This window comes from Nelumbo lutea, chromosome 5 (assembly GCF_056320005.1).
Source record: "Nelumbo lutea isolate HS-2025 chromosome 5, American lotus-T2T, whole genome shotgun sequence".
In the NCBI taxonomy this organism is placed as follows: domain Eukaryota; kingdom Viridiplantae; phylum Streptophyta; class Magnoliopsida; order Proteales; family Nelumbonaceae; genus Nelumbo; species Nelumbo lutea.
In genome coordinates this window covers 12,307,124-12,332,408 of record NC_142688.1, presented here as the reverse complement: position 1 = coordinate 12,332,408, position 25,285 = coordinate 12,307,124, and the positions used below count along the sequence as shown (strand labels likewise).

At 40.0% G+C, this 25,285-nt stretch overlaps 1 protein-coding gene across 3 annotated transcripts in view; it reads right to left on the bottom strand.

Moving 5' to 3' along the window:
- The window catches only part of NQR (ARP protein (REF)), an 86,889-nt gene that overhangs the window by 59,293 nt on the left and 2,311 nt on the right, over positions 1–25,285 (bottom strand). For all 3 annotated transcript variants that reach the window (XR_016099156.1, XM_088944421.1, XM_088944422.1), the window contains exons 2-5: positions 22,228–22,401; positions 21,456–21,637; positions 8,774–8,879; positions 8,491–8,567 (exon numbers count right to left, since the gene is read on the bottom strand). Coding sequence is in view for 2 of the 3 variants with exons in the window: in XM_088944421.1 (XP_088800547.1) it covers positions 8,491–8,567; positions 8,774–8,879; positions 21,456–21,637; positions 22,228–22,401 (539 nt within the window). In the remaining variant the exon portion in view is untranslated. The remainder of the gene's footprint in view (positions 1–8,490; positions 8,568–8,773; positions 8,880–21,455; positions 21,638–22,227; positions 22,402–25,285) is intronic.

Here is a 25,285-nt window from a genome sequence, read left to right as displayed (position 1 = left end):
TGATCGAGTAGATAAGAGGCCAGTGGCTTGGCAAAGTATTCTTTCGCATTATCAGATCTGAGGATTTTGATTTTGACCCCGAACTGTGTTAAAATCATCTGATGAAAGGTCTGGGTCAGAGCGGGAACCTCATCTCGAGAACGCATAAGATAAACCCAAGAAAAACGGGTATAGTCATCAACAAACAACAGGAAATATTTGTACCCTCCCATAGAAGGGATGTGATACGGGCCCCAAACATCAGTGTGCACAACATCAAAAGAATTACTACTTTTATTACTCAAGGAATAAAATGTTCTGCAATGCTTTGCAAGCTCACAACTCTCACATCTCAAATTTGACATCTCAACAGACTCAAACAAATTAGGAAACAGACTCTTCAAAGACCGAAATGATAAATGACCTAACCGATTATGCCAAAGCATAACCGGACTCACAGACTGAGAAACAAAGGACTTCTTATCCACATGTTCTTTCCAATGAGAACTCTCTCCAAGCAGATAGATCCCATTCGTCTCACGGCCAATCCCAATCACCCTCCTTGTCTCCAAATCCTGAAAAACACATCGGTCAGGGAAAAAGGTTACTGAACAATTCTAATGTTTTGTAATACTACTGACTGAAAGTAAATTAGTATCAAGTTTAGGAACATGCAAGACTGAGGATAAGGAGATAGTATCAGACAACTTGATGTCTCCCTTGCCAGAAATGGGAACAAGGGAACCATCAGCAATGGATACTTTATCTCTACCAAAAGATAAGTGAAAGGTAGCGAACAGTGATGGCAAGCTAGTCATATGGTCAGATGCACCTGAGTCTATTACCCAAAAATGTTCAGTGTTACATGGAGTTGAAGCATGGTAAGCTAAGGCCCGAGTACCTGAATGAGCAAAGGCTGATGTGGCAGGCGTTGATGATGACTGAGATAACTGAGTTGAATTCCCAACCTCCTTTTCCAACTGTATTAGGGCAGCCCGAACAGCTGATAAGGTGTCTATGGGCGTGCCTTTTGTGCCCAATGAGGATGTAGAATCGGTATTAACAGCCATATGAGCATTACCCCTTTTGTTCCGTAGTTTTGCTGGGACTAAATGAGGGTGGAGCTTCCAACATGTATCTTTAGTATGCTTGGGTTTCTAGCAATGTTCACACACTAGATCCCGCTTATCTTCCTTTTTCATGTCCCTTTCTGTATCACCCCCAGACTTAGGTTTAACTGTTGCTAGGGCTGGGGGGAAGGGCTGATGTTGCATCATAACTTTTCTCCTAGTCTTTTCACTATGCACCAAAGAGTAGGCTTAAGATAAGGTCACACTGTCTCTTGTCAGTATCTGCTGTCTCACAATGTCATAATCAAAATTCAGACCAACCAGGAATTCAAACACCTTATTGGTCTCAACTTGCTTTCTATGGGTCTATGCATCTTTCGAACTTTCCCACTCAAAAGTCTCCAGATGGTCAATTTCATGCCATAGAGATTTCAAAGTAGAGAAATAAACAGAGACGGGTTTCTCTCATTGTTTGAGGTTATTTACCTCACACTTCAATTCATAGGCTCTAGCAACATTAAGGGGTTGGGAGTAGGTCTCTTTCATGACATCCCAGATCTCCTTGGCTGTTTTTGCCCACAAATAATTTTGTCTGATATGTGGCTGCATAGAGTTGCACAGTCAAGTCATAACCAAGTAGTTCTCCTGAACCCACTTAGTATACATTGGGTCCACCTTTGAAGGTTCTTTCACATCTCCCAATAGGCAGCTAAGTTTTCCTCTTCCCCCAACAGCCATCATGGCCGATTGGGCCCATTCTAAGTAATTGGATCCGTCAAATCTCACAGTTGTAATCTGAAACGAAGTCTCAGACATATTACCAGAACTGTTGTTCCCAAAAACACCTTCCCCCTGATTCTTGAACTCCATTCTTGGTTAAGAATCGGTAATTAAGAACTATTAGAGCTAGTGCAATAGAAAACAGCACTTAAATAACTTATCACAGTCAGAATTCTGTATGAGTTCAGTTCGGATCTGATCTAAAACCAATCGGCAGTTCAGAATGTAAGCAGTCCAATAAAGGTTCTCACCCCAAAACAGGCTTTCAAGCCAAAACAGGTCTAGAAACCACTTAGAAAACAATCTGTAATGCTGAAGTAGATTTAGGGTTTGATCGTAGGGTTAAGGAAACCTTTGTGAGAACATAAATAGTGCTCATCCGCACCTTCCAAATAGGTTCACAGTCAAATCTGGTCGTAGGGTTAATGACAAACCCTAAAAAAAATCAAAAAAACCTGATCGCCTCTGAGAAAATAAAGGAGAATTCAGCCGCTCCTCCTAGATAGGTCCAACCTATCTTTGACTGACGACGATCTCAAGGAAAAATAAAAACTTACCCAGAAAACTCTGGTCGCCACCTTCAATCTCGGCTTGAACCCTAATATTGATCCGTTTAACCTTCTTTGATTCTTCCTGATTACCAAAACACTCTCCAAGCCTTCGGACAGCTGCTAAACCCTTCTGGTAACCTCCAAGAATCAGCCAACGAACTGTTCTTTGTAAGCTTCCAGCCCTAGGCAGTTCTCATGTGGTCGGCTGGACTAGACACACATGAGAAACCCTAGATAGGCTCTGATACCAAGTAGTCGATCAAGACTACAGTCAGTCTTGAATCCAAAAAGGTTTCGGATGGAGAAAAGAAGAAGAAGAAAAGAAGGAGAAGAAAAGAAGGAGAAAAGGAGGAGAAGCAGAAGTACACTAGGGTTTAGAAAGGAGAAGGACAGATTAGTTGAATCTGCCACCCCACTCTTAATATTTATATGTTATGTTCACTAATTGTAGAAAAAAGCAGAATTGCCATTAATGCTTACATGGCAAATAAAACAATAATAAGCTGAAATAACAAGCTGTCTAGAATAACTACCAACTAACACTGATATAACTAACAAAGATTATATGTGTTGTCATACGAACACAGTGGGGACCACAGCCGTGGGGCCCTCATCAGTGTTCTCTACAGGTTTGGGTGTAGGAACCTTTTGGGTCTAGGATTATTACCACAGCAAAATTAGATGGTACAAATTATTTAGAATGGGCACAATCAGCTAAGATGGCTTTTGGTGCTCATGGGAAATTGGGATACACCATTGGGGATGAGAAGAAACCCAATACAAATTCCTCCTGACAAGTGCAGGAGAATTACATGGTAATGTCTGGGCTGTGTAATTCTATGTTACCTCCTCACATTGGTAAAAATTGGGCTATTATTGCAAAGGAGACTTGAGATGGAGTGACTAAGACCTACTCCTAGAAATAGAATGTAGTTAGAGTCTAACAGCTAAGGAATCGGGTGATTAACACAAAACAAGGAGATAGACCTCTTGTTATGTATTTCTCCATGTTGAAAACACTTTGGCAAGAGAGAGATCACTTAGAGACTGTGGGGTTTGGGAGAGTACGAAGGATGCAGCAACCTATCAAAAGTTGGTGGAGAAGAACAAGGTCTTTGAGTTCTTAGCTAAACTAAACCCTGAATTTGATATTGCTAGGCAACACATCCTTTCCAGAGAGAGTTTGAATCATTCTCAAGCCTATACCTTTGTGTTAAAAGAGGAGAACGGGAGGAATGTCATGTTGAGACAATCTGGGGGTTGACCAATCGGCTATGGTCAATGCAGTCAAACCTAAGCCAAATGGAGATAGGGGGAGTAGTGTGATCAAGAGGGAGGATAAGAAGGACTTGGTTTGTGACTTCTACAAGAAGCTTAAACGAGACACCTATTGGAAGCTCCATCCACATTTCATATTAATTTGGGTCAAGAACAAGCAAGGAAATGAAAATGTGTCAATTACTAGAGACTCTTTGGGACCTTTTACCCAAGCCAACTTGGAGTCCATTGCAATGGCAACAGTCATAACTGAATTGTAGAAGTATGAACAGCTTATGAGTAAGAAGGATTCGGTTGGTTCTAGTTCTTTAGGCAGGCAATAAAGTGCAGGAAATCTAGAAGTCAGTCACACTACTTTCTTTGCTCATACAGGTAGTTCATATGCGGTTGCAAATTATGCATCTACCTTAGGTAAAGAGGGACCTCCTTGGATTATAGACTCAGTTGCATCTGAGCACATAACCAATCTGTCTACCCTTTTCAATTCTTACCAATTGTGTTCTAGTAGAGATAGAGCCTCTACAACAGATGGTTCTCATATTCCCATTGTTGGGAAAGGGGCAATTAGGGTGACTGATGGCATTACTTTGTCTTTTGGCTTATATGTTCCTAGGCTTCATACTAATCTTCTTTCTGCAAGTAGTCTAACAAAAATTTTGAATTGTTCAATGACTTTCCTTCCTGGTAATTGTGTTTTATAGGATCTGGAGTCAAAGATGACAATTGAGAGTAGTCGTGAGGTGAATGGAGTCTACCTTCTAGATGAGATTCCGAGACATTCAAGACACCATGTTAGTAGCAGCAGTAGTGGGTCAGAGTCAGTGAGTTAAATTATGCTCTGGCATAATCAGTTGTGTCATCTTTCTTTCAGTTCATTGAGATGTTTGTTTCCAAAGTTGTTTAAGTTTGGTCAGTTATCTAGTCTAGAGTGTGAAAATTGTCAATTGGGAAAGCATTGTAAGACATTCTTTTAAACCAAGTAATAAAAGAAGTTCTTCTACTTTTGATGTTGTTCAAACTGATGTATGGGGACCTTATCATATTTCTCCCATGGGTGGTTATTGTTATTTTCTTTTGTTTGTGGATGATTATACTCAATATTCTTGGATATATTTGACACGATCACATGATGAGGTATCTATTTTGGTGCAATAGTTCTACCAGATGGTTCCCACACAGTTTGGAGTGAGGACTAAGATTTCCATATCAAACAATGATAGATAATACTTTGAAAAGGATTTGGCCACATATTTTTTAGAGCATAGGGTGATTCATCAAAGTACTTGTGCTTATACACCGCAGTAGAATGAGGTAGAAAAGAGGAAAAATAGACACATTGTGGAGGTGGCAAGAAGTTTTAGGGTGTGTGTTTCAGTTCTTGTTCATTTTTCTCACAATCAATCACCTCCATGCATCCTAGGGTTTAAGGTGTCATTCAATCTTCATCATAAGAAGTTGGATCCTAAGGCCAAAAAATGTGTTTTTCTTCGATATGTTGAAAACCAAAAGAGGTATAGTTGTTATGATTCAATGTCAGGGAATAGGTTTGCCACTATGGATGTTACCTTCTTTGAGTTTACATTCTTTTCCTTTGGTGGTTCTCCTTAGGGGGAGTGTTTTGGGGAGGAGAGTTCACAATCTATTCCTCTTCCTGTTCCTTCAATCTGGTCCATCAACTTCAATCCCACTACCTGATCCATTACAACATGTCTCAAAGTTCTTTCAGCGCCAACACAAGAGGATTGACTCCATACATGCTCCAGTAGGAGAACCTGCACCGCTCTCCATCAGTCCATCCGAGATTCCAGGTTTGGTTGCTACAGCTCCAAGTATTTCTCTTGAGCTTGCTATTGACTCTGATCCCATTGATGATGTTTCTATACCTAGCACTGATGTTGCAGCTGATCTTGATCTTCCCATTGCACTCTACCAGAGAGAGAAAGTGTACAGCTCATTGCATTTCACACCATCTCTCTAATAGTGCCCTATCACCTTCCTATTGTGCCTTCCTTTCTTCCCTAGATACTATGTCTATACCTAGGAATGTCAGTGAGGCTCTCCAAACCTAAGTGAAGAACATCTATGCAAGAATAAATGGAGGCTTTGATTAAGAACCAGACATGGGAGATAGTTGATCTTCCTACAAACAAGGAGACAATTGGATGTAGATGGGTGTTCATTGTGAAGTACAAGGTTGATGACAGCATAGAGGGGTACAAGGTGAGGTTGGTTACTGTTATAATTCAGGTCTGCCTTAGAGTTCGGCCTGACTGAGTTCAGTTATGTAGAAGAAGAAAAAGTGATAAAGAAAGAGAGAAAGAGAGAAGAGAGAATTCTGGTTCGAACTGAAAGAGTCAACTTGACTTCTCCTAATCGGCCAGTAAGTATTTATATTATTATTAAAACATAACTAAAAAGACCTATGTGCCCTTACTTAAGTTAAAAGCACATGTTTCAACACAACATTACAGATCAGCAACATCGATCAAGGTATAAAGACAGAAATACCCCTATGCTAACAGTTACAAAAGGGTATACACAGACCTATGGTATAGATTATCTGGAGACCTTTGCAACAATAGCTAACATGAGCTCAATTCGGATCCTCTTGTCTCTAGCAGCTACTTACTCGCAGTTGTTCTTCTAGTTTGATGTTAAAAACTCATTCCTTAGTGGTGATTTGTAGGAGGAGGTACGCATGGACCTTCCAATTGGCTTTTTATGAGAATGTTGGTAAAGGAAAAGCTTGCAAACTGAAAAAGACACTATATGGATTGAAACAGTCACCTAGGGCATGGTTTGACAGCTTTAGGGGGGCATTTTCCATTTTGGATGCACACAGATCCAGTCAAATTACACTCTCTTTGTAAAGAGGAGAGAAGCACTTGTGGCGGTACTGATCGTGTATGTGGATGATATAGTTGTTGAAATGAATGATCTGAGGGAGATTAATGCACTCAAGAAGTCACTACAACAAAAATTTGAGATTAAGGATCTAAGTGAACTAAAATATTTTATGGGGAATAAGGTTGCAAGATCCAAGCATGGGCTATTCATCTCTTAGAGGAAGTATGTGTTGGACCTACTACAAGAAACTGGGAAGCTGAGAGTTAAACTAGCTAATACTCCTATTGATCCAAACTACAGGATTAATACTTTGAATGGTGAGTTGGTTAAGGATGTGAGGAGACATTAGAGGATGATAGGATAGCTACTATATTTATGTATGACACACCTAGATATTTCCTATGTTGTGAGTGTTGTGAGTCAATATATGCATGCTCCTCTTCAGCACCGGGAAGCCATTGATAGGATACTTGCATACCTAAAAAAGCATCCTAGCAGAGGAATTTTATTCTCAAATCATGGGAATTTGAAACTAGAGTCCTATACAGATGCAGATTGGGCAAGTTGTATAGATGACAGGAGATCTACATCAAGGGCATGCACCTTTGTGGGAGGAAATCTGGTTTCATGGAAGAGTGAAAAACTGCTAGTGGTGGCAAGGTCAAGTGCAAAGGATGAACATAGATCTATGGCCCATGGTGTTTCAGAATTACTTTGGGTTAGATCCTTGATGAGTGAGATTGGGATAGATGAAGAGGAATCCATGATGTTATATTGTGACAACCAAGTTGCAATCAATATTGCCCACAATCCGGTTCAGCATGACAGAACAAAACACATTGAGGTTGATAGACACTTCATAAGAGAAAAGGTGACAGCCGAAGAAATCTACATACCTTATGTCTCCTCTAAGTTATAGTTAGTTGATGTCTTCACCATAGGGGATACAAAGAACAAGCTTGAACATGACCTACGCAAGTTGGGAATGTGTGACATTTACTCCCAACTTGAGGGGGAGTATTGAGGATTTTGTGCAGACTTTGGAAAATGTTTTAGTTACTTTTGTTAATTTTTTGTTTAGAAAGGAAGTGGGGACCACAGAACACTTGTTGAGACCCTTTGGAGTGATGTTTTTAAGTTTTTTATGCAGTTTTTTTGTTAGTCGCCCTATAAGGGCATATTAGTCATTGTACTCTCTTTTAATTAAAGTATAAATACTAATGAAGAGGACGGCCAGATCTGATTTGCTCTCTCTTTCTTTCTCAACTTCTTCTCTTCTCTTTCTCTTCTTCCACAAGAAATACTTCTTTTCTTTTCTTCTTTACAGGTCTTTTGATTCAGCAGATTTCTACTAAGTGTAATCTCTACTTTATCCTTTGCTTTATAACCTTTTTTGTTTCTCAATAATTTTTTATTTTGTTATCAAAAAAAAAATGTTCTTTGTTTAATGTGTCTAGATGCAATATGTTTCCCTCTTGTTTTTTTCCCTCTTCAATCATTGAAGTAAATCTCTTAGTGAAATGATAAAGACCAAAGTTACAACCAGAAAGCACAAAAAATAGAGGTAGACAACAAAATAAGAACTAGTGAAGAAAGTCAGATGCAATCAAGTGTATTGGTATGACAGGCCCCATAACATGATAAAACCTGTTTGAACCATTCAGACTAGCATCAAAGATCCAAGAAGGAATTGGCAAGGGCTGTTTATGTACTAATTATCCAATATAAGCATGTTATATACTAACTTAATACAAGAAATCACGATTGTAACTTCAATATACTGACAAGAGCACAGAAGAATTAGCATTCTCATGTAATCATGTTGAAGGTCTGAACAAAGTACAGAATTGTAACACTTTCAAAAGAGTTAAAATATTTATTAGATTGGATTCTGTTAAAAACGTTCATCAGGAATTGAAAAAAAATAAAAACATTTTCCTTCTGTTAGTTTGAAATAATTATAATCATTCAAACTTAACTATTACCTCAGGGCAAAGCACATTGATACGAATTCCTTGATGCTTGTAAGGAGCAAGTGATCTAGTAAATAAAACCACACCACCTGTGAAAGTGTGATCTCATGAGACTAGAAACCAAAGCAAATCTCATTTAAAAAAAGGATCTTTGTATTGTTCTTTGTGTTTTGCAGCATACAGGTCAAGCAATTTAGGCAGCATTTGCATCAAAAAAAGTACAAGAAATTTTGACAAAAAAACTTTGAGATTAAGGGGAAAGAAAAGCCAGTGGTAGAAAGAGAAAGAAACAAACCTTTGGACCCAGAGTATATAGGGTCACCATACATAGGATAAAGACCTGAAGCAGATCCCATATTTATAATAACCCCAGGCTTTTGTGCAGTTTGCATGGTTTGAATCTGTTGACAAAGTGACATGGCAACCACCACATAACCTTCCCGTATTTAGACAATGCAAAACTTAAAATAACAAAATAAATGAGCATTCTAAACATCACCCTAATTTTTTTGAGATTCAAAATGAAAGCTGAAATTAACAGATCAGAAAACCTAGATATTGAAGAATATGAAGCCCAGAAACCTAACTTTCTTAGGGAGAGTTAAGAGAGCTTATCTCTCCCTTCTCTGGTTGTCTTGTATACTTTCTTTATTAACCTTTAATGAAATTTCAGCTATTGATCACAAAAAAAAAAGAATATGAAGCCCAGAAGCTGCACACTAACCATAACAATTGATGGCTAAAACCAAATAACAATATATCACAAAGCACTAATGGAAAACTTTTTTGTTTTTATGTAGTCAAAAAGTATTTCTTATACATCTTCAAAAGAAACCTAACTAATGCTTAGAGTCTATTAAACTTTATATGCTAAGTTTTTTCACTTTCCCTAGCATCTCAGTCAATTTCATCTTTGCATTTATTAGTTAGATGATACTAATATAGATGATGAAATTCTCCAATTTCAAGAACTACTCCATAGCCTCCTTTGTAACCTTTTCTAGTAGCACTAATTCATAGGACCATGGCCTTCATAGAGACTTATTTATTTTGATATTCCAGAACTCAGTTCGCTACTAGAATTGTTTAATGGTGTTTATTGGACCCTAGTGTGAGTGCTAAGAGAATCTAGACTATTGTTAACCTAGGAAAGTTCTCCTGTGCCTCTTTTTTCAATGCTATTTCCCTTTCAGACCACTCTCAAACCTTTTTCCCGGCGAAGGCAATATAGTTTGTACTTCCCTCATTTTTATCCTATCAACCTCCCCTACCATTGATTTCCCCACTCCATGGTGGCAACATGATCTGCATCAAGAAAACTGTCTCTCATTATTTACCTTCAGAATAAGTTTTTCTCCAGTTTTTCAATAGCCACACACTCCCATACAAACAGCCAAATCTTAACACTCATACTTTAGAAGCACCTTCCACTATCTTATATCTTACCTCCATCTCTCAATCTCTCTTCCGCCCTCAAGTTACAGTTTGGTAAAATTAGCCCCTTTGTCCTCCATCGTATATACATTATCTATGACAGACTGGATCTTTTGTATATTATATATACATTTAAGAATAACATGACAATTACTGTTATTAAAGGTTGCAAGAAACGGAATAATGGAAAACAAGTAGAATAGCATTACATATCACTGCTCAAAAATATGGAAAGTATTCCACAACAGCCAAGGGAGCATAATGGCTATCTTTTCTAGGCCTATATGTCATAGCAATTCAACAAGGGAACTATTGGCTGTTTTGAAAAGGCCTGAAATTGGCAAAACACATTATTACAAATGTTGGTTCGGCTGTCTTAGTTTGTATGTTTACTTTTTGTTGGGTCTTAAGCCATTAGTTAGTGGGCCTTGTTACTGGGCCTAATCTTACTTAATGTTTATTTCGACTAGGTGTCCCATCACTAATCAGGGGCAGTCTTGTCCATTCATGTAACATTATGTAATGCCTTTATATATAATAGATTAGGGCTGGTCGAAGGGATTTACTGCCGCCCATTTCATTTCTGTTCCTCTTCTTCTTCCTCTTCTTCTCTCATTCGACAGCCCTATTTCAGCAAACATGGTATCAGAGCATTGATATTACGACTGGTTACAGCAGCCGCATCTTCTTCTACTCGCAGGTAACTCTCCCATTCTTCTTGTTGGTTGCTGCAAAGAAACCCTAGGGTTGGTCGTAGAACACAGCTAGACCTACATCTAGGGTTTCCCTTGGTTGTAGGGCCCAAGGGGAGTTAGACCCAGAGGCTGATGCCCTAATAGACACAGTACAGCAGACTGTAGCCATTCGGCTAAGATAGATCTGTGTAGAACAGGTCTAGGCGGAAGGACTGATTTCAGCAGTCCTAGAACTGTTCGTGGGTGAAGTTATAACCTGCGGCAGCAGTGTTTAGCACACAGTAGAAGCCAACACAGCAAGTTGCAATGTAGTACTCGGTGACAGCAGTAATTTGGGCACAGTGTGCAGTGTTTCAGCTCTGTGTCTGGTTCTCAGGACTGAGTTTACAGTGCAACAAATTCCGTAAGTGTGAAACAGTTCTCTATACATTGCAGTTACAGTCTTGACACTTACAAGTAAGTGAAGATGTCTTCGATATCCGGGGAAGTGTCTTGTAGAGATGTTAGAGCTTATGGGAGGTCTCCTAATCTAGAGAATCCAAATCTGCATAGCCTACAGATCACAAGCATGTTGTTGGATGAGTACAACTTCAGGGAATGGTCTGTCTCAGCCATGCTTTTCATCACATCCCGTGAACTCACTGGTTACTTAGACGGGCAGAAGAAGGAACTAGAAGTGGGAAGTGCTGAATATGGAACTTGGCGCAAAGAGAATGCTACAGTTATGTCCTGGCTACTTGCCTCAATGACTCCAAAGGTAGCCAGGACTGTTCAACATTTTTCCATGGCTGCCAAAATATGGGAAAAGGTTTCTAAAACCTATGGGCAGAAAAAGAATAATGCCAGAGTTTACAGATTGAATCAAGATATTGTTGCCTTGAGGCAAGGAGATATGAGTGTTGCAACATATTTTGCTACACTAGAAGGACTATGGGAAGAGTTAGATCACCACCTTATCATTGACTGGGAGAGTGCTGGAGACAAAGAGAAGCATGACAAACAAATTGAAGAGGGTAGAGCATTTAAGTTTCTTGTTGGCCTAGATCCTATATATGAGAGCATAAGATCCCAAATTCTGGGAAGGGATGAAATGCCAAACTTACATCATGTCTACTACCTTGTGAACAATGAAGAGGTGAGAAAAAAAGAGATGCAAGTTGATACTCAAACAAAACTAGCTGAACAGCCTGTGGAGCATTCGGCCCTAATCTCTACAAATCAAAGGGGAAACAGGTACTCCGACAAGAGACATCTAAAGTGCACCCACTGTGGAGGGGAAAGGCATGTGAAAGAGACCTGTTGGGTTCTCCATCCGCATCTGAAGCCAGCTGCATTGAGGAAAGATAAGAAGCATCAGAAGGGTCAATCTGCAAGTGTGAATTTGGCTATGGGTCAAAGTGATGATGGTTCAAAACACACATCTACAGTTACTTCCTCTTCCATGGGATAGACTTCTAATTCCCCTCGAACCGAGTCCTTGGGTTTTACTGCCGATGAGGTAGAGGTACTTAGCCGGGCCCTAGCCCGTCTAAGGACCAATTCTCTTCCATCCTCCTCCCTTGCCAGATCAGGCATTGTCTCTGCCTTTTGTGCTACTAGTTCTATTGATTCTGCCTCTTGGATTATTGATTCTGGTGCAACTGACCACATGACACACATGTCTTCTCTATTTTCTTCCTATCATTTAATGTCTAGCCAAGATAAAATGAGGGCTGCTGATGGTTCTCTCTCTACCATCTCTGGGAAGGGAGTGGTTGACCTGAGCAAGGACCTCTCACTAAAATTTGTCTTGCATGTTCCCAATCTTTCTTCAAATCTCTTATCTGTTTCCAAGCTTACCAAAAATTTGAATTGTAGCATAACCTTTTTTCCTACTCACTGTCTTTCAGGACAGTTTGACGAAGAGAACGATTGGGAGCGGTCATGAGTGTGGAGGTCTCTACTACCTTAATGCAGACATCAGTTTGGCCTTGCAAACATCTGCTACGTGTAGTCAGTCCAATGTGGAGTCAATAGCTAGGTCACATTTATGGCATGCTAGGCTAGGTCATTTACCTTTTTCATCATTGGAAGTGTTGTTTCCAGAACTATTCAAAAGTGTTTCAAGTCAAGAGTTAGTTTGTGAAGTCTGTCAACTATCAAAGCAATGTAGAACTGTTTATTCAACTTCAAGTAATGAAATTCAAGCTTCTTTTGACTTAGTCCACTCTGATGTTTGGTGTCCTTCTCCCATTATTTCTGTTGATGGCTTTCGATATTTTATCAGTTTTATTGATCACTATTCTCGATGCACATGGATATACTTATTAAAAGCACAAGAGAAAGTGTCGCGGGTAACCATGACATTTTGCAAAATGATTGAAACACAATTTGGTACGAAGGTCAAACAATTCAGGTTAGATAATGCTGCAGAATATTTTGAAAGGTCCTTGAATCTGTTTATGGAGGATGCTAGAATGATTCATCAGTCATCTTGTGCTACTACCCCCCAACAGAATGGGGTTGCTGAGCGCAAGAACAGGCACCTATTGGAGACTGCTCGAGCCTTACTATTTCAGCACAAAGTTTCTAAAAGCTATTGGTCTCAAGCAATCCTTACTGCATCATATCTGATAAATCGAATGCCATCCAAGGTATTGGGGATGAAAACTCCTTTCTTTGTTCTTTGCCCCCATCTTCCTGACTTTTCTCTTCCACCGAGAGTCTTTGGTTGTGTATGATTTATACATGTCAAGGATCCGAAGAAGACCAAATTGGATCCTAGGGATACAAAGGGAATCTTTTTGGGGTACTCCCCTACTCAAAAAGGATACAAGTGTTATGATCCAATCAACAAAAAAAAATATGTCACAAAGGATGTGGTATTCTTTGAGTCTCAATCCTACTTTCACTCTTCCCATAATCCTCTTCAGGGGGAGACTAGTGGGATGGAAGAGGATTCCTCTGTTTCCCCATTCTTTGTACCTCTCTCGACCTCAGGTCTTCCATCTTCTCCTCCTGATCCACCTAGTTGTGGTATCCCGGTGAATCTAGTGAGGCTCCCATTGTACCAGCTACTACTAGTGATGTTACAAATATTACTGAAGACTCCGGCAAGCTGCAAAGAGATATCAGAATCACCTACAACAGAAGGAAGAAGGGTCCTCTAACTCATGACAGCGACCAATTGGACTCGGATCAACCTGTCTCAGAAACTCAAGGTAATCCTATCAATTCCTCTGACTTAGATCTTCCTATTGCCCTTCGTAAGTCTACTCGTTCTTGTACTATCAAATACCCCATTGCTGATTTTGTGTCTTACTCACAGTTGTCTCCTCGTTATTGTTCTTTTGTGCCTGTTCTATCTTCTGTGCATGTTCCTACCAGGTATATTGAGGCAGTATCTGACCCAAAATGGAAATAGGCTATGGATGAAGAAATGAAAGCCTTAAGCAAGGACTTGAGAATTAGTGGATCTACCAGAAAGGAAAGGCACTGTTGGATGCAAGTGGGTGTTCACTGTGAAGCACAGGGAGGATGGGTCCATTGAGAGGTACAAGCCTAGACTGGTAGCAAAAGGGTTTACTCAAAAAGAAGGGATTGACTACAAAGAAACTTTTGCTCCGATGGCAAAACTCAACACAATCCGAGTTCTATTATCTTTAGCTGCAAATTTCTCATGGGAGCTACATCAGTTGGACGTGAAGAATGCTTTCTTGAATGGCGACCTGCATGAAGAGGTGTTCATGGATCCTCCACCAGGTTATGTCTTTGGCAAGAAGGTATGTAGACTGAGAAAGGCCCTTTACGGCCTTAAGCAGTCCCCTCGAGCTTGGTTTGAGAAGCTATGTGGAGTCATGAAGAAAGGGGGTTACATTCAAAGTGGAGCAGATCATACCCTATTCATAAGGAAGAGAAATGGCAAAACTTACGGCACTTATTGTCTATGTGAATGATATGGTAATTACAGGGAATGATCAGGAAGAGATTAAAAGAGTAAAGGAGTTCTTGGGATTGAAGTTGCAAGATCCAAAGAGGGCATCTATATATGTCAGTGGAAATACAACCTTGATCTTCTTCAAGAGACAAGCATGATGGGGTGTAGGCTAGCTGATACTCCAATAGAACAGAATCATAGTCTATAGGTGTCAGTAGGAGAGGACTACCCTGATAAGGAAAGATACCAAAAGCTGGTGGGGAAGTTGATTTACCTGTCCCTTACTCGCCCTGACATTACTTATGCGGTACATGTTGTCAGTCAGTTCATGCACACTCCTAAGATCTCTCACATGAAAATTGTGGAAAGGATCCTCAGATATTTGAAGTCTTGCCCGGGGAAAGGGATTCTGTTCAGGAAAAACAGTAAAATTGAAGTTGAAGGATATACTGATGCAGATTGGGTTGGCTCTGTTGGGGACAAGAAGTCTACCTCTGGGTACTGTACCTTTGTTGGAGGAAATTTAGTTACATGGAGGAGTAAAAAACAGAATGTGGTTGCAAGATCTAGTGCAGAGGCTGAGTACCGAGCTATGGCTCATGGTGTTGCTGAACTCTTATGGCTAAAGATCCTGCTTGGTGAACTTGGAATAAAGATTGAGTGCCCTCTCAGGTTGTACCGTGACAACAAGGCAGCCATCAACATTGCAAATAACCCAGTGCAACATGATAGAACAAAACATATTGAGATAGACCGTCACTTTGTTAGAGAAAGAATTGTCTCAGGAGAACTCTGCATTCCTTATACTCCCTCCGAGATGCAGATTGCAGATGCTCTGACTAAAAGGCTAGCTACAATGAAATTCGTGGACTTACTTGGCAAGCTAAACATGATTGACATCCATGCTTAGCTTGAGGGGGAGTGTTGGTTCGGTTGTCTTAGTTTGTATGTGTTAAGATGTGTCAAATAGGGGTAGTTTAGTCTTCTTTTGTTTATTAAGTAACTTGCTTATGTGGCAGTGTTATTAGAGTTACTCTGCCCCACACTTAAGTAAGGTCATTTCTGTCTTTGTAACTATGATTAGAACCTAATATAGATTAAGGGGGTCGACTGAATGGGAAACCTATCAGATTTTCGACAGACCCTTCTTCTTCTTCTTCTTCTTCTTCCTGTTCAGACTACTGTAGAAACAGTCAAAACATGGTATCAGAGCAATGCTCCTGACCTAAGTCAGTTGGTAAAGCACCTCAGCACTGTTCGTGACTCTTCACCTTCGTTTCTGATCAGTCGATGGAGAGAACTGGTTCGCCCTAGGTCAGAAACAGTACAGCTTGTCTCTCTGCTGCGCATAACCTTTTTCAACAAGGAAAGTGACTTCAGTAGTGAATGGTTGATTGATATTCTCAAAGGAAGGTCGGTTCTCTCTTCTTCTAGTGTTACTTATATTTCTGGGTAGAAACCCTACAAAAAGTTGTTGTACTGAGTAGAACCTAGAGAACTAGGTTCATTGTTGCCCTAGGAAGGGTTGTGTGTGCAGTAGCCGAATGTGTAGGGCTGCTGTAAGTTGTTGTGTAATAGCCGAATGTGTAGGGCTGCTGTAAGTTGTTGTGTAATGCCCTCTTGATACGGTATAAGGTAGAATGCAGTGACCTTGCCGAGTGGTATAAGGTAGAATGCTGTAAGTTGTTGTAGGGCAGTAGCCAAGTGGTATAAGGTAGAATGCAGTGACCTTGCTGAACTCCTTGTGGTTGTGTAATGCCCTCTTAAGTGTGTTAAATAAGTCTGAACTGGGTGCAGCAGATTTGGCTGTGTTGTGGTGCTTGAGTGGTTGTAAGAGGGCCTCTACTTGTGATTAGTGAATGGTAAACTGATGCTTATGTGGGACATAAGTGTGTGAAGTCAGCAGTAGTGTGAATAAGAACAAGTGTGTGAAGTCAGCAGTGGTGTTTAGAGGCTGCAATAGGGGCTGAAATATCAAACTGTAAACAACATCAATCAGCTTGTAGCTGAGAAGTAAAGTTAGAGACAACTGTGAAAAGGTACAATGGCAGCAATAGGAGATGGCTACAATGATCAGAAACCTAGTGTAGTAATTTCTTCCGACTACCTAGGAGTACAAATGACCTCAATTAAGCTAAATGGGGAGAACTATGTTCCATGGGCTAAATCCGTGGAAGTTTTTCTCAAGGCAAAGAAGAAAGCAAAGCATGTTAGAGATGAGAAGCCACCGGTTGACTCTCCAGGGTTTGATGATTGGGAACAAGAAGATGCTCAAATCATGACTTGGCTGTGGAATAGTATGGAACCCAAAATCAGTGCCAACTTCATGTTCCTTGATACGGCTAAGGATATATGGGAGCATGCTAAGAAGCTATATTCTGGACAAGATAACACAACAAGAGTATATCAGCTGTATCAGGAGTACTTTGATTTACAACAAGGAACCAAAACACTAGAAGAGTACTATGCCAGCATGAAGAATATAAGGAATGAACTCAATGTCTATCATCCCCTTACTTCAGATATTCAAGTTCAGCAACAGCAAAAGAAGCAGCTAGATGTTACAAGATTTTTAGTGGGGCTAAAGTCGGAATATGAACCAGTTAGAGCTCAAATATTGGGGGGCTCTACTCTTCCTACACTTAAGGAAGTATTCTCAAGACTTCGCAGAATCTCTTTCGGCCAGACAGAGAACCCCACACAGTATGATAGATCAACACTTGTGACAGCTAGAGGTGGTGGACATAGTACAAGAGGGGGAGGTCATTTCAGAGGGGGTCGTGGCAATTCCATGATTGGTAGGGGTGGCCGTGACTCAGGGGGAGGTCGTGGCAGAGGAAAAAATAACTCTACAAGGAAGTGTACTCTTGTGGTAGGGATGGACACACAGTGAATTTCTGTTATGATCTACATGGCCCTCCCTCTAAATGGGTTAATCATGTTGTAGCAGGCGAGGTTGCTATTAGTGACAGTAAACTGGCAGACCTAACTCCTTCCACATCTACATCTACTTCTGGGAGGGAGATGGTGAGTATTCCGCGTGATGAGTATGAACAGTTCCTTCGAACTACTTCACAGCATACCACTACCACATATGCCCAATCAGGTATCGCTTGCATGTCATCTAAAACTCCTTCATGGATTATTGACTCTGGAGCCTCAGATCATATGACCGGGACTCCAGGTGTGTTCTCTTCTCTTGCTAAAACCTCCACACCACAAACTGTTACACTTGTCAATGGGTCCTCATCTCCCATCTGTGGTGTTGGTAATGTTGACTTGGCTTCTGTCCCTTTATCATCTGTTTTATACGTACCTAAGTTTCTATTCAATCTTATGTTTGTTAGTAAAATAACCAAAGCTCTTAATTGTTCTATTACCTTCTTTCCTTCCACTTGTGTTTTTCAGGATCTCAAGACGGGGAAGAAGATTGGTGGGGGGCATGAAGCTGGTGGATTGTATTACCTTGACGGCGGTGTATCTTCAATTGCACTTCAGACTTCCCTTACTCCTCTACAATGGCATTGCCGACTGGGACATCCATCTCTCAAGGTCCTCAAGATGTTGGTTCCATCATTGAGTCAGTTGTTAGTTTTACAATGCGAGTCATGTCAGTTTGGTAAACACCATCGTGTGTCCTTCAGTCCAAGAGTTGAGAGTTGTATGTTGAGTCCTTTTTCTTTGGTTCACTCAGATGTTTGGGGTCCGATCAAAAAAGAGTCTTATAATGGGTACAAGTATTTTGTTTCTTTTATTGATGAGTGTTCAAAAATGACATGAATTTACTTAATGAAAGAAAGAAGTGAGTTATTTTCCATTTTTCAAAAATTCCATGCTGAAATACGCACACAATTTGGTGTTCCAATCAAAGTTCTCCATTCAAATAATGGTCGTGAATACTTTCTTACAGCATTTCAACAGTATTTAGAACAGCATGGCATTATTCATCAGACCTCGTGTGCTTTCACCCCTCAACAAAATGGGGTGGTTGAACGGAAGAATCGTCATCTTCTTGAAATTGCTCGGTCTATGCTTCACCACATGCATGTTCCTAAACGGTTTTGGAGTGATGTTGTACTCACTGCATGTTTTCTCATTAATCGGATGCCCTCTTTTATTCTTCATGGCCGGTCCCCCTTCTCCATCTTGTTTCCCACTTTATCTCCGTTTCCATTAACTCCTCGTGTCTTTGGTTGTGTGTGTTTTGTTCATAATCTAAGTCCTGGAATAGACAAGCTAGATGCACGCTCAATTAAATGTGTCTTCCTTGGCTACTCTCGGACTCAAAAAGGGTACAAGTGTTACAATCCTATTGCCCGAAAGTGCTATGTCTGCCCTGATGTCACATTTTTTGAGTTTGTCCCCTTCTTCTCCAGTCATGAAGCACCCTTGTCCTCACCCTTACCTCCTCTTCCTCTTCCTGTCAGTGATTCAGTTCCAGAGGTTGTTGTTGGAGTAGACTCATCTCCTCATCCAGTGCAGGTCACCACTGAACGACCACCGATCCGACAAGTGTATACACGTCGAACGACACCGGCCCCTCCTCCTGCTTCTACCTCATCTGCGGATCCTCTCATGGCTCCTATTGCTGAACCTTCAGATCTTGACCTACCCATTGCCTTACGGAAAGGTAAACGTAGTTCCACACTCCATCCCATTTCCAATTTTGTTTCATTATCTCGTCTTTCTGCATCACATCGCCAGTTTGTTTCACTTTTGTCTTCTATTTCCCTGCCTAACAATGTTCAAGAAGCTCTTAGTTCACTTGGACGGCGGCGGGCAATGGAGGAGGAATTTTCTGCTCTTCAACATACTCAAACGTGGGAACTTACTACTCTTCCACCTGGGAAGTATGCTGTGGGCTGTAAATGGGTATATACTGTGAAATACTTTCCAGATGGTAGTGTGGAGCGTCTGAAGGCCAGACTTGTTGCAAAAGGTTACTCACAGGTGTATGGTGTGGACTATATGGAGACATTCTCACCGGTGGCTAAAATTGGTTCCGTTCGTGTCCTAATTTCCTTGGCAGTTATGTATGATTGGCCTCTCCTTCAACTTGACATAAAGAATGCCTTCCTCCATGGTGATCTAGTGGAGGAGGTATATATGGAGCAACCATCTGGGTTTGTTGCTCAGGGGGAGGGTGGTAAGGCGTGCAGGCTGAAGAAAGCAATTTATGGGTTGAAGCAATCTCCACGTGCTTGGTTTGGGAAGTTCAGCGAAGTGGTGAAGAGTTTTGGAATGAAGCAATGCCAGGTTGATCACTCAGTGTTCAGCTATAACTCAGAAGCTGGGAAGATTTTATTAGTGGTCTATGTGGATGATATTGTCATCACTGGTAGCGATAAATTGGGGATTGGCAAACTAAAGGTATTTCTGCAAAATCATTTTCAAACAAAGGACCTTGGAACATTAAAGTATTTCTTGGGAATAGAGGTTGCCAGGTCAAAACAAGATGTGAATCTGTGCCAAAGGAAATATGTCCTTGATCTATTGGAAGAAACAGGACTGTTAGGTGAAAAACCGGTTGAGACCCCTATGGAACCAAATGTTAAGTTGAGCAGTGATATAGGAGAAATATTTGAAGATCCTGTAGGTATAGACAACTAGTGGGAAAGTTGAACTATCTGACTATCATGAGACCCGACATCTCCTTTGCAGTCAGTGTGGTGAGCCAATTCATGCAGAACCCTCGTATACCTTACTGGGATGCAGTCCTTAGAATTGTGAGGTATCTGAAAGGTGCTCCAGGTCGTGGGCTATTGTATAAACCAGGAGGAAAACTTGAAGTAGTTGGGTATACAGATGCAGACTGGGCAGGCTCAGTGAGTGACAGAAGATCTACTACAGGCTATTGCACATTTCTGGGAGAAAATCTTATGACATGGAAGAGTAAAAAGCAGACGGTTGTAGCCAGAAGCAGTGCTGAAGCCGAATATAGGGTCATGACTCACACTACCTGTGAATTAGTGTGGCTGAGGAATCTCCTACAAGAAATTGGGTTTCACATGGATAAACCTATGAAATTGTACTGTGACAACCAAGCTGCACTACATATCTCATCCAATCCTATCTTTCATGAGAGAACAAAGCACATAGAGGTTGATTGCCACTTTGTGAGAGAGAAGGTTCTTGCCAGAGAGATAAATACAGAACATGTGGGCTCCAATGACCAGTGGGCAGATTTGTTTACAAAAGCTCTAAGCTCAGGGAAAGTGAACTATCTATGTAACAAGCTGGGATTATCTGACATATATTCTCCAGCTTGAGGGGGAGTGCTAAGATGTGCCGAATAGGGGTAGTTTAGTCTTCTTCTGTTTACTAAGTAACTTGCTTATGTGGCAGTGTTATTAGAGTTACTCTGCCCCACACTTAAGTAAGGTCATTTTTGTCTTTGTAACTATGATTAGAACCTAATATAGATTAAGGGGGTCGACTGAATGGGAAACCCATCAGATTTTCGACAGACCCTTCTTCTTCTTCTCTTCTTCTTCTTCTTCTTCTTCTTCTCCTCTTCCTGTTCGGACTACTGTAGCAACAGTCAAAATGGTATGTTTACTTTTTGTTGGGTCTTAAGTCATTAGTTAGTGGGCCTTGTTACTGGGCCTAATCTTACTTAATGTTTATTTCGACTAGGTGGCCCATCACTAATCAAAGGCAGTCTTGTCCATTCATGTAACATTATGTAATGCCTTTATATATAATAGATTAGGGCTGGCCGAAGGGATTTACTGCCACCCATTTCATTTCTGTTTCTCTTCTTCTTCTTCTTCTTCTCTCATTCGACAGCCCTATTTCAGCAAACAACAAAAACCTATTGGTTGGAGGGGATTCGAGGGTAACATTGAGCTGATTCAGAAACAAAAATAATGACTCTTGGAGCATCTATAGAATTAAGTAAACTAGGAAAGTCAAGTTTGATTTATGCATACCGCAAGGCGAGTGCAATCAATAACTCCTATCAGGTTTACATGTATAGTATGTCTCCACGAACCAGTGCCATCAGTTTTATCTTTATGGAAGGGTAAAGGATTGCTTATTCCAGCAGAGTTGATGCAGATATCCAGCCCTCCATATGTTTCCAAATGCTTCTCAAAAGCAGCAGCTGTCTCTCCTATTCATAATGGTAAGGTCAATTAGCTATTTTAAAGGCATCACCTAATATCATCTTAAACTCAGCATCTCCACACACACACACACACAAAGAAACATAAACCCATTGTATCATCTTAAAAACAAAACCAATAAAAAAGGGATTTAGGAGAAACTAAATTAAAGAAACAAAGTTTTAGAGGAAGAGGATGAGAAACTAAATTGCATAGTTTCAAACCTATTTTTCTTTGCCATGCATGTAAGACAGTAAGAAATTTCTTGAAGCATGTTTCATCTGAAAATTCATACCCAAGCAAACAGCATGCCCCAAAATCCATTCATCAAACCTATTTTGTGGAGGAACACCAATTTTTTTTATGGGATTTTAAGAGCCAACAAGTTAATTGACTCATTAATTAAGAGTGGCCAAGCTGGAGTGATCTGCAAGGTGGATATGGAAAAAGCATTTGACCACCTCAATTGGAGGTTTCTTAGTTACATGTTGAAGTAAGTCAGCAGTGATTACCAAAGTCAACAACCCAAATGAACTCATTAATGCTAAATGTAATATCAAGACCACTAACAGTACATGAAACATAGCAATCAACTTACTAGTATTAGTCACATCACACCTAATGAACATAGCTGAAGGAAATTCTAGCTTGGGATGGAACTTGGCATTCTCTTTTGCAACCAATGAAGCAACTTCTTTTCCATTTTCTTCAGATAAATCTGCAACTGTCACAAAAATGCCTTCCTTTCCAAGAGCCAAGCAAAGTGCCTTACCTATATATCATCACCACCATATGATAAGACACTAATGCAAGTATGCACATATACAAAAAATGCCTTCCTTTCCAAAAGCCAAGTTAAGTGTTTTGCTTATATACCATATTACCATCAACACCATACAATAAGATACTAATGCAAGTATGCATCTATACAAAATTAATGACAATGAAAACTAAAGGATGCAGCAAATGGAAACAAATGAAAGTTAAATAAAATTCATGCTTACTGATCTAGAAAAAAATTAATGACAATTAAACAGTCACAATGCATTTGTAAGGTGTTTGAAAGGAAATAAAAAATGAATATAGCAAATTGGAAGTTGCTTCAATCATGAATAAGGATAAACTAAGAAAAACAATAGAAAACCAACTCCAATTCATGAAAATAAAATTAGTGTAAATTTTTCTTAACTAGTGTACATTTTTTGTTGGTAACATAAGAAATTTTGATTGGTAAGATATGTACTTTTTTATTGATAACTGCAGTTTTTATTCATGGAAGTTAATAATGTTTTGATTCTTCAAGAAAGCAGCAGAAAATTAACAAGGTTGAAAGTGACAGATGAGGTAAAACAAAAAAAAATTAAAAAGGCTGATCAGGGTGCTCTTTTTTTTTTCTCTTTTATTATCAACAACAGTGAAAATTTTTATTGAATATGCGTTAAAGAATGAATTATCTGCATCAGATAGCTTGGGACTCAAATATGTTAGGCTAGGCAGTGCTACTACAGATTACATCATTCACTATGAAATGTTTTCCCAAAAGAGTTCAGTTCACCCCTTATTTGGCAAACAAATCAGCAAAACAGTTTGCAAATCTTGGGACCCTTATGTTTGAACATCTTAGTTCCCTCAATTAGATTGGTTACCTCCCTCATGAAGTGCCTATTTTGCCTTCAGATCTGGTTATGGTTTTTTAACCAACCAACTACAAAGTGGGAATCCCCTTCCACCACCACATTCCTTTGATTAAGGAATCTGCCCAGTCTTAACCCCACAAGACCGTTAATAGTTCTGCTCTTGTTGAGTCCCCCACGCCAATGGAACCTGAGTAGATAGCAGAATAGCCCCATCACTGTTTCTGAAAATTCCTACACCAGAATTTTCTACATTATCCATGCTGCATCCATTAAAGTTGAGTTTGGTGTGGTCTAAAGCTGGAGGACTCCAATCCATCCTTGCTATTGGTCTGGCTGTGGTTGAACTTCTTCTTTTTTTTCTTTTATTGATATGGGTGAGGATGAATATGCCACTTGCTACAATCCCCTAAGGTATCATCTATAGAGAAAGGGTCAACAATTTCTAGGGTTTCTAACCAATGCACTACTTTGATTAACATGTTAGCAACAACAGCTTCCCCTGATGGTTCTCTTTCATAAAAATTGTGTGTACATCTTTCTTCCCATATGGAACAAAGTACCGCTGTCCTTGTGCACCTTCACATAATCTTCCCTCTCTTTTTGAAAAGCAGGGACTTAAATAGGCTTTCTACATCATCAGGGGGGTCCTCCAACAACCAAAGAGAGAAAAGACGGACTCCCAAATGCTAGTTCCAAACAGGCAGGAGATCAGTATGTGATGAGTACATTTACAGCTTGGATTGCAAAGAAAGCACATATGGGATGAAAGACACCAATTAGGAATTCATTTAGTAATCTCTCACAGTCACGCATACACCTCCTAACAAAAGGCCCTAATTTTTGGCAAGATCAGCCCACTCCATATAGACTTTATTGGAAATGCCTACAAAGGGGAGGGGGCCAGAAAGCACTTTAAAAGAGGAAGCACAAGTAAAGAGGCCTGATGGAGTTGTAGTCCAAATACAACAGTTAGGTTTAGGGGAATTGCAGGACAAAATCACTAAATTAATAGCCTCCATTATCTCAAAATATATTATACATCTTCTGAACCCAAATCCCAAGAAAAACCCCTTTCAAATCTTGTAGCGCAATGAGGTATAAGTTAACACTTATAAGAAGAGGTGAACTATATACCTAGGAGGCAATCTTTTGAAGGTCCTAGGATCTAATTTTATTCCTGAATCAAACATCATATTGAATATATTATAAGAACATAGGAAGCAAACCTTAAATAATTTTACAAAGAGAGGTAATTGAGGATCTTGTAGCCACTCTAGCATCCCATGGATGTTGCAATCACATTGTACCAAATTTTATCTACATCCTAAGAAAATATCCAAAGCCATCGTCCCAACGAAGCTTTGTTCCTTTCAACAATTTTACCCACACCTAGACCTCCCTCCTCCTTACTTTTTCTTACTATGATCCGATTTATAAGTGATCCCTTTTGGTTTTCCCAGATTCGCATAGGAAGCCTCTCATGATTTTCTGTAGCCCTTTTGAAATCTGCACTCTTGAACATTGACAAGTAATAAATAGGGAAGTTAGTCAAAGTTAGCTTTATTAATGTAATGCTACCAATGAATGATATGTAGCTTTTCTTCCAAAGAGGTCATCTTTTTAGTGAATCCACCCACCACAAGATTCCATAAGTTATTCAATCTAAGATTTCCCCCTAAGGGAAGACCTAGATATTTCATAGGCCAACAAAACACTGAACATTCTAATAGGGCAGCAAGTTTCTCTACCTCCACCTCACCAATATTGAAGCCCACAATTCAACTCTTTTCTAAGTTAATTCTCAGGTTTGATATTCTTTTAAAGCAACTAATCTGGTGATATAAGTTTCTTGCCCTCATTTCCCCTTCATCTTCATAAAATAGGATGACATCATCTGCTAATAGCAAATGTGTCACCACAATTTCCCCTGCCTATTCTCCAACCCTTAGCTAGACCGCATCTTTCTGCCCTTGAGATTAATTGACAAAAATACTCATAATGAGGGTGAAGAGAAAGGAA